Source organism: Tympanuchus pallidicinctus, unplaced genomic scaffold, assembly GCF_026119805.1.
Source record: "Tympanuchus pallidicinctus isolate F22 unplaced genomic scaffold, pur_lepc_1.0 scaffold4, whole genome shotgun sequence".
Classification (NCBI taxonomy): Eukaryota; Metazoa; Chordata; class Aves; order Galliformes; family Phasianidae; genus Tympanuchus; species Tympanuchus pallidicinctus.
In genome coordinates this window covers 20,219,877-20,229,622 of record NW_026294758.1, presented here as the reverse complement: position 1 = coordinate 20,229,622, position 9,746 = coordinate 20,219,877, and the positions used below count along the sequence as shown (strand labels likewise).

The 9,746-nt window shown below is 42.3% G+C and overlaps 1 protein-coding gene across 1 annotated transcript; it reads right to left on the bottom strand.

The window, feature by feature from the left end:
* Positions 1-7,430: 7,430 nt before the first annotated feature.
* TAL2 (TAL bHLH transcription factor 2) lies at positions 7,431-9,054 on the bottom strand. Its single transcript, XM_052700566.1, has 2 exons — positions 8,875-9,054; positions 7,431-8,779 (listed from the first exon to the last, which is right to left on the bottom strand). The coding sequence occupies exons 1-2, from the start codon at positions 8,901-8,903 to the stop codon at positions 8,416-8,418; spliced, it is 393 nt and encodes a 130-aa protein (XP_052556526.1). The 5' UTR covers positions 8,904-9,054; the 3' UTR covers positions 7,431-8,415.
* Between the last annotated feature and the right edge of the window lie 692 nt (positions 9,055-9,746).

Genomic DNA, 9,746 nt, shown 5'->3' with positions numbered 1-9,746 from the left:
CTATTTGCAGTTGTGTGTGCATGCCTGAAAACGCATTGCCCATTATTCAATAATTTTTGAGTGCAGCCTTAGTCTAGTTGAACAGATGAGGTTGTATCAGAAGCTGTCTAGTGCCATAGCTACCACCTGACTAACAATCCGCGGACCATACTTCAACTACTAGATTCTGGGAAGGATTAGTTAAGGAGAAAGAAAGGCAACGTTCAACAGGAAACAGACTTCCCATTGTGTGCTTTCATTGTATATTCTCCGTGCTCCCTTTTCTGCTCAGTAACGCAGTCCAGTTTGGAACACTCTAAGTTGTCAAGAGCAGCAAGGGGTTACCCAAAGTGTGCTTTATCTGACAATACAGACAGCTTTTTTTGTTAACTAGCTTGAACCCATTAGACAATGCTGTGTTTCCCCCTCCCACACCCTCAATCCTGTCCTCACCACCCTCATCCCCAGCCTGGCTCACCCTCCACAGATCCCTTACAGTGTTTGGGTTCATGAAGTACAAATTAGCATAATCAGATTAGCTTCATGGGGTTGTAGAGCTGAAAAGGAGGAAAAAGAAAAAGTGGTTCACAAAGAGAAGCCCTAAGGAGGGCAGAAGGGGGTGATATTGCTGTTGTGCTGTGGTGCTAAAAACTTGCACCTGCATAGCAAGCAGATCCTCTTCTCACTAAGGACTCTTAGATGGTATTAAAGCATAGGAATTAATTGGGGGGAGGAGGAGGAGAGGAGGAGAGGATGGGAGGGGAGGGGAGAATTCTGTAAATTGATTATCTGTTTTGGGAATGAAGGTTTGCTGACAGTAGAAAATATTGATTCCTTTCATCATGGAGAGGAGATCAGTTTGGTAATCTGGACTATCAAGATAAGAGCTTTAGAATCTCTGCAAGAGACTGATAAGAGACATTGTAGGAAAAAAGCCTATTGAGTGGGGGGTGGTGGAGTGTGGTGGGGATTTTTATTGCTTTGGTTTTTGTTGTTGTTTTTCTTGTAGTGAACTTGCATTGCTAAAATTGGTAACTAACCTGCTTGATTGCCTTAGTGCCTGCCCTATTTAGCACCTTCCTGCTCTTGCTGTGAAAAGAACCTTCCTACAGAACTGAAGACACAAATCCATAGTCACAGGTTTTAAAAGCAGCTAGAGACTATGCATTTTTATATACACAGAAAGCAGTATGAAATCACTGACTTAGTAAAAGTCTTCACATGCCTTCCAGAGCTGCTTCTGCACAGCCAGCTGTTCCATGTGGATTCACATTCATCTTTCTGAGGTATCTTAAAAGCACACATGGTCAGAAATTACAAGGTAAACCATAAAAGCTCCCTACCCAGAAAGCACCCCAAAAAGCACTCATGACAACCCTGAAATGTTTTAAGTTGAGCCCTCAAGATCAGGAGTTTTATTGTGAACCTCAGCCTTAGACTTCAGTACTTCAGAGGCAGGATAAAAGCAAACATAAATATCAGAGGAAGTCAAGCTTTCAGGCAGTATTTATGACAAGCGCATGGCTGATGCAAACCAGTAGATTTCAAGAAGAAATACTATTTGTGCTTCTATTTACCTTAACAGCACATGGTTGAGAACTGTTCAAAGTGTTTAAATGATGTAGTGAGAAGAAGTAAAGAAACGTGTTGTTTTTTTTTTATCATTTTACCATCATTTTCACTTATTTACCTTTAGAAGTAGGCAATCAATATATCAAACGTATAACAAAAACATAAAACGTATTAAGATATTAAAAATATAATTAATACTTTTATGTATTGTTTCAGCTGCCTGTGCTGCTGGAAAACACTCTGGAAATGTTTGAAATTAATAGGAGTCTCTGCATAGAGCTTTCTGAATTACCTGACAACTTGATTTATTTACTAAGTGTAGCAGAAATGAAATGATAGTGTTCTGTTTTGATGACATATACATAAGTAACGCAGAGGAAGTCTATGCACCCACGAGACAAGTGTGCCAGACATATAAGATTCATCATACATGCTTTCTCTCACTTTCAAAGGTATTTCCTTTTCATTTTTGTTATTTTTCTTTTCCCTTCATCTGAAAGAAGAATTAAAGACAAAATTTGCACATGACTGAAGTGAGCTTTAGCAAAGGTCCAATAGATGATGAGAGGAATATGTATACAAATGTCTTCTAATCTGCTCACCAGATCAAAGTAGATTGGTAAAATTTGTCTGCTAACACTGCCTGTAATGAGTGTTTCTCCTCATGCCCATATCCAGGTGTTGGGGAACACCCATTTGCATTGTATCTATGCAGAAACGTGTCCTTTGAGACTGGAATATCCTCTGCCAAATGCTTTGGCTGGGCATGTTCACCCCACAACAGCTGGCAGCTCTTCTGTGTGTGAAAACACAGAGAAAAGAGGAGCCAGAAAGGGCAGCTCGCTTCAGCACCAAGTTATTTCTGCTGCCTTTGCAGCAAAGGGAACATTTCCCACCCGAAGCAGTGCCAGTGCTGAATGCTTTTGGCAAACACAGCCTGCCAGGCTCACTTGCTCTGGTGCGCCAGCAGCCATCCTCACATTTGGCAATGGGCTTTTCCCATTCAGAGTGACAGAGATCACATCAGAAACTGTTACTCAGCTCTTAATAGGGCCAAATACTTTCTTCTGAAACATTTGTTACCCTACAGGCAGTAAAATACAGTCAGTTGGCCTGAATTTCTATGCCTAGTTTACTAGGTCTAATAACCTCCTTCCAGTCTGAGTATTTTTAGCCATTGTAGATTCCTCTTTGAAGTCCTCATATCTTTCCAGTATGTGTAAACCCTTTTAAAGCTTGAGTTTAATAATGTAGCCTTGAATCTAGAATTTCTGTAGATCATATTTCAGCTGGTTATATACCTACCTATCAGAACACAGTAATCCTCTTTGATCTGATGAAGATTTAATATTGATTGTTCCTAGCCTCTCTCAGCTCCTGGACATCTAACGTTTGCCAAAACCAAGAGAAAACGAATGCTATAATCCAACTCCACCATTAACAATGATCTGTATCCTGGGTTCACCCCTGTTCAGCATTGACAGGTTTCTTAAGCATCATACAGAGGTATTTCATGGCTAACCTTGAACAGTGTGAAGGCTCTTCCCCAGGTCTGAGCTATTCAGTGTTGTTCAGAACTAGCCAGGTGTAATGGAACAGAAAAGTGGGGTCCTGAGAAACTTCTTCCCTCTACCTGTGAATACCTCCCTGCTTTGCTTGCCAACACAAAAGTTGGAAGACACATCTGAAGCCCAACGTAGTCCATACTGAGACCCTAAACAAGGACTTCTTCCTACCCTTCATCCTGAGCCACCCCTATGCTCTTTTGTGACACTGACACTCAGCAGAAGAATTGCATACGCAGAATTTTAGAGTCATTAAAGTCGGAAAAAAACTCTAAAATCATCTAGATCAACCATCCATCTACCACTAATATTGTCTGCTAAACCATGTCCCCAAGTACTACATCTTATACTTTATACATCTTATACTTTGCTTAAAGACCTCCAGGGATGGTGACTCCATCACCTCCCTGGGCAGCCTGTTCCAGTTCTTCCTAATAACGTGAATCTCCCCAGCTTGAGACCATTCCCTCTCATCCTATCACTGTTATCTGGGAAACGAAGACAACCTTGCCACAACTCTCTTTCAGGTGAGTGTAGAGATCAATAAGGTCTTTCCTGTGCCTCCTCTTTAGTCTGAACAATCCCAGTTCTCTCAGCTGCTCTTCATAAGATTTGTGTTCCAGGCCTTTCACCCAAAAGATGGCTGCTCTTTGTCTGTGTTTTTGCCAGAGGGATCTCTTTCCAGAAGATGCTAAAGCTGGAACTTAGCAGAGGACCCTCATTTGTGCACTATTGGTTTTGCAATATGTGGCAGCAAAACAAACCATGGAGGGTTGGGATATGCAGTTGTTCACACGCATAGGAAGGGGGCTGGCGGAGAATACAATGGGATGAGTCTGTTTCTCACAGAGAAGACCTGGACCGACCCAGAGTGTGTTGAAAACTCTAGGGTTAGCTTATCAACAGCACAATGATGATAAATCCAAGCAGATGCATTTCTTGATCAGATACAGGGTAACCTGCCTACTTTCTGTTACCTCTCCACTTGTTTGAGCTTCTTCGCTTATATCCACCTTCCCCCTTTCAATTCTCATAGCAGCTGCTGCACTAAAAATACAATTATATCCCTGAAAACTGATGGATTTCTATTCTGACACTTTGTCTTTGGCCTTTAGATTTAAGATTGGCTCTCAAGTGACCTCTGCCCCACAGGTCAGTAGTTAAGTCGCCTATTCTCTCCACCTCTTTTCATCACCCAGCCTTCAAAGGACAAAAGTCAGATCTGCCTTGCTCACACTACTTTAGCTATGGTCACTGCATATCATTCTCTAGCAGCAGATAAATTCATGGGAGACAGTTAGATATGGGAAAGTAAATTATTAAATGTTTCCTTAATTGTGGGTCTCTGGAACACCTTGGTGCTGCATCTTCTACTTCGAGCTCAGAACAAGATGCTGAGATGTATCTTAGTGTCCTAAATAACACCTTTTTGCCATTTATGTTGGCTGATTCAGGAATCATGTGAGTCTCCCTTAAGTCCACTGTAGCCTCATCCTCGCTGATTTAGGCTCACTACAACTAATAAGGCTGCTGAGTGCATGTCTTACTGCAAAATTGTCCCAATCTGAACAACAACACATCTAGGTTTAAGAAAAAAAAAGAAAAAAGAAAAAAAAGCACCATCCAGATCTGTGTATGCATTGCACAACATGCAGTGCTAGATGCAGAATGTTTCATGTCAGCTAGGATTTGAATCCACTGAATCCCAGGACAAAACCCTGACTTTATGCCTGGCCTCCCTCTGACCACAGGCTGGCCCTCACTAGAATTCACACAACACTAGAGCCTTCTTGCAAGACATGGTCTTAGCACTTTTCTTCCTTTACTCAACCCCAGTCTCTAAGGAGTCTTCAGTTACGATCCATAGGCACGAAGCAGATACTGAGAATGTGGAAGACCAAATGATGAACACAAGTCTGGACAACAGGCTTGTTCTTAGGGGTGCTGTGGTTAACTTAAACTTCAGCTTCACTGGCAACAGTTCCCCTAGGTTCTACAATAGCAGAAGAGTGCCACTTCTCTACTGGCAGCCCTGGCAGCCACCCTCTGTAAAAGGTAATCCTCATTCAGTCTGAAATGTGGAGATATATTCTTCTGTTGATCTTCATGGAAATTCTGAGTAAAGGAATGATTCATCAGGATTTCTGCTTCACAAAGGCATGTGAGGACTCCTCACTCCACTCAAGCTAGCATGTACCATGAGTTGGAGAGAAACATAACTTATTTTTTAACCTTGCATTTGCTATCTGGAGACACCAAAAATTTTCTATAAGATGACCACCTTAATTAGTTTTCCATGCAGTATTAAGAGCCATGTTATTCCCCTTACACCTCTCCCTCCTCCCCCTGTCCCCCCAAAAAAGGAAAAAAGTGCCACTCAACCCACTTTAGCACTACTAGATACCTGTAGGAGACACAGTAGGGATCTTACTATTAGGGACTATTACTGTAAACCTTAGTATAAATGACTATTATGTCATTTATACTAAGGTTTTGCCACTGCCAAGATATGTGAGAGATGTTTTCAGCCAGCTACAACTGATGTGGTAGATCTCCATGCCACAGGAGCCATTATCTTCCCAGACAATTTTGAGTGTACCAACCAGTGTGGCATTACCTGCAGCAAGCAGAAGATCCTCTCTGAGTTGACATAGCCTTGCATGGTATAAATACATATCTTCAAGTTCACATTTGCTGATTTCATTATTTTTATATAGAATCTCCTGGGAAATCTTTCTCAGGCATGTTTTGCACAAACATGCCTCTCTTGCACATCATAAAGTACCACTGAATGTTTTGAGTTGGAAAATCACCAGAAAGTATTAGTGACAAAAACCAAAGAATTCCTAACATTGTTTGTCATCTGATATTACTTCCAACTTGTTTCTAAGATCAAGAATCTTGCATAAGGTCTAAATAGAAGAATGAATATTTACTGGAAATTACATTGCAGTGAATCTGATATCCTCTGCCAAGTGGTATGCAACTGTAAAACAAAATTTTAGAGAAATTTATGGACAAAGAGAGATTCATTTCTTAAATAATTTATTTGGAATATATTAGATGTTAAATAACATAATGTAGCGCAAAACGTGATCAGGCACACCATATTTGTTCCTGATCATACAGATAAGAAATCCCCAAAACACGAAGGAAAAAAAAACAAACAACCTGACAAAAAACTCTTTGGCCAATAGATTTAGTCAAATACACATGGGATGTGAAAGTAGGGGGCTCCTAAATGGAGAAGGAGAAGAAAGAAAACACTGATGAGAACCAAAACAATACTGAGAAAGGAACTTGAAGGAATAGGGAATATTACAAGCACGTTACATTGCAGAACTGACAGGTTTCCTTTTGCCTTCCCCAGGCAATAATTCTGCTGATGAGATGCTTTGACTTGTCTTGGTGACACATGTTTCTTAGGACAGCAAGTGGCTGATGGAACAAAGAACGCCATCACACTTCACCAATCAGTGCTCTGATTTATTTGGACTAATTCATTGAAAAGCTAGAAGAACATCTTGTCTCATTACCTTGGATGCAGAGGTGGGGAGAAGGCAGTGTTAGTTGCACAGACCATGCAAAAGACTCCTATGTGTTTCCACTCAGCTGCTCTCCTGTACCATCTTTAGCCCTCAGAACTCAGTAATGCAGGAACAAGCAAGTGGAGATTCACAGTGTCAGAAACAAGATGGTCATTAACCATTTAAACTTTTTGTTCTTTTGGTCAAAGGTTTCCACTGATATTCCTGCACCCCACAGCATCAACCCTGTACGGAATGAGCAGTGTTGTTCTGTCAGTGCATTAAGCAGCACAATATGCACTTCACAAGAACCAGACCTGTCCAAGGAGGAAGGAGAAAAGTATGCCTGCTGTTTGGTGAAGCTTTAAATGCAGCTGACCTGTGGGTGGCAAATACCCTCAGGTAGAAGGGCTGTATTTGTTACCTAAACAAGCCCTGTCTCCGCTTCCTGACGGCAGCTCCCTGTGTCACAAATAAGAAGAAACAGCCCAGGGAGATGCTTTGGCATGTGGATGATCTGTTTTTTTACCTGCCATAGAGTTTTTTCTAAACACTGCAACGTACCTTGTTTCATTTGGAAATAGAAAGGACTTTTGTCAAAGGAAACATGTGTTAACGTTGAAGAAGGTCTAGTTGAGCCCAATGTAATTTTTTCTCTTGCTCTCAGTAGCTTTGTACCTTTCATGAGCAGGACAAATCTTTTCTGATACAGGTTATAATTCAGGGAATTGATTTGTGTAACAACCCACAGTGATCACCCTCACAAAACTCTGCTCATCCTGCTCATTGCCTGAATACAGCATGGTGGTTGCCAAGACACCTGGCATGCAGCCTGTGCCAAACAGGCACTAGAGCACATTGCTCATTACATCCCACCTGTGCACGAGAAGGGCAGTGATCGCTTGTGTTCCATAAAGGTTTTCTGAGAGTGTCATTCAGGCCTTTTTCCTGAGACCTCTTGCTCAGAACGAGGGCTTCCCCTGTTTTTACAGCTGTTGAAGAACAGAGGCGTTTAGCCAGTAATCTGCTTGATGGGTTTTGATAGCAGCTGGAGTGTAGTCAGCCAGCTTCCTTCATGTACACATGCTGGGTACTGCTAGGTATGGGCTTCACAGATTTCTCTGAAATTCATCTTTGACTCTACCTTTATTTTAAAACAACACTTTTGTTTCAAGCTAATTTTAAATTTTGTTAAATAGTATTTTGCTGTAATATCAGGGATTCCTCCAGTCTGATAAAGATGTAGCCAGGTTCAAGGGTCAGGATTTGTATTTTCAAAGAAGTTCAAGTTGGAAATAAGATTTGCAGTGAATGCAGGTTGTTACTAGAACCAGCAGTGGAGGACTGGAGGAAATACGACCCTCAGAACCTTTCACTACCATGGCCAGGTGTCTTTCTTGGACATGTTTTGCGGCACATTCATCATTTCTTAAGCTCAGAGTGCTTCTTCAAAATGCCATGGGAGAATAACCTCTTCCCCTGGCAAACCACTGGATGGATTTCTATGGCCCCAACTGATAGAGGAGGTCAGGGCAGAGGCTTTTCTGGCTTAGAATTGTCTGTTACAGCAGTGAGTCCTTCCTAGTTCCCAGAGCATGACCTCTTTCAATTGCTCCTTCAATTGCTAACTGACCAAGGAATTCCTTTGCCATTGAATGGAAACTTAAATAAAGCAGTAATAAATACAAATAAATTATCATTGTACATAGAGAGGCAACCCACAAAGATAGTGACTATCAGACTAACACCAAGACTTCATCTCTCATTCTCTGCTAAGGAGATGAAGTCTCTGACCAGCATTCTGCAATGTTGCTGCTCATGCTGGGAGAAGAGGCACCACAGCTTTCAATGAGAGTTAGCTCCTCCATACTCTGCAAGCATGGGGCTTGCTGGAAGAATCCCAGGATGCTGCCTCGTGCCGCCACTGCTGTCTGCTGCAGGCCTGGCTCTCCCAGCACCTTGACAAGGAAGTTGATGTATCTCATAGCTAGCCGTAGTGTTTCATTCTTGCTCAGTTTTTTGTCTGGTGGATGGGTGGGAATAAGTTTCCTCAGCTTGGCAAAGGCACTGTTGACATTTTGCTGCCTCCATCGCTCCCTGGTGTTGGTGAAGATCTTCCTGGTCATTTTCAAGGTGCTGTAAAGTAAAGGAGATGGATATTGAGTGCTAGATATCCCTGACTTTCCTGCAGGCTGATGCTCTGGGCATGCTCTGTGGCATCTGGGCATCACCTCTGTGGCAGCTGTGAACACTTGGTCATAATGCTAGGAATTCTTAATTGTTGCCCTCTGTGGCTGATATCCTTCAGAGATTCAACCCACTTTTAGAAATTATGTCTCAGTATAAATCCACAATCATAGGCATAGCAACTGCAGACACCAGAGTCCAATAAAAATTTCACAAAAGAGTAAATGAATTTAATTTCCTTGTACAGCCCCGCAATGCTGCCTTTATCCCAGCTTCCTAAGGTTCTCTTACAGGAAAACTCCCTTTAGCCTCTATGTTAGTCCTCTCAGCAGGCTGTGTGGGGCACCTGAGCACTTCTTGCAGGGCGAGAAGGAAGGGGTGGGCAGGACCATGACAAAACACCCGTTTATCAAGGCCCATTTCACACCTTCTTGGGGGCTGTTCCCACCTGTCCCAAGTTTCAGAGTATAGCAGGAGATAAGCCATACATAGGTGGACCTTCAGCAGGGGCCTTCAGAAGGCAACAGCTGATGATAATGAACACATGGTTACTTTAGGATTACTTGAGGTTATTTTAGTAGATTTCTCCAGGGAAGCAATGGTCTGGTTCCCTGCCCACATTGATGGCTCACTGTTGGTGACAGGGATTCCCCGGTTCAGTACATTTAGGCTTCTATTTTAGCCTCTGAGATCTGCTAAGACTAAGCCACAAATGCCACAAGTGCTCCTGGGCAGGGTTCACAGACTGTAAAGGGACAACGTGATGCCTACAAAATGTGCAGGCATTCCAAAAGTCCATGCAGATGTTACTGGCCATGCTGCTTCACAGTGCTGAGCAACAACCCAGTGCCCAGAACAGACCTGGAAACAGGACACTGCTGTGCTAGGTGCAATGGGTGGTTTTAAATGCCATTTA

Bases quoted from the DNA above. Each gene is read 5' to 3' on its own strand.
- TAL2 (XM_052700566.1), bottom strand. From the start codon at position 8,903: ATGACCAAGTGTTCACAGCTGCCACAGAG. The intron at 8,780-8,874 runs GTGATGCCCAGA...TTTACTTTACAG, and splicing joins TGTTCACAGCTGCCACAGAG to CACCTTGAAAATGACCAGGA.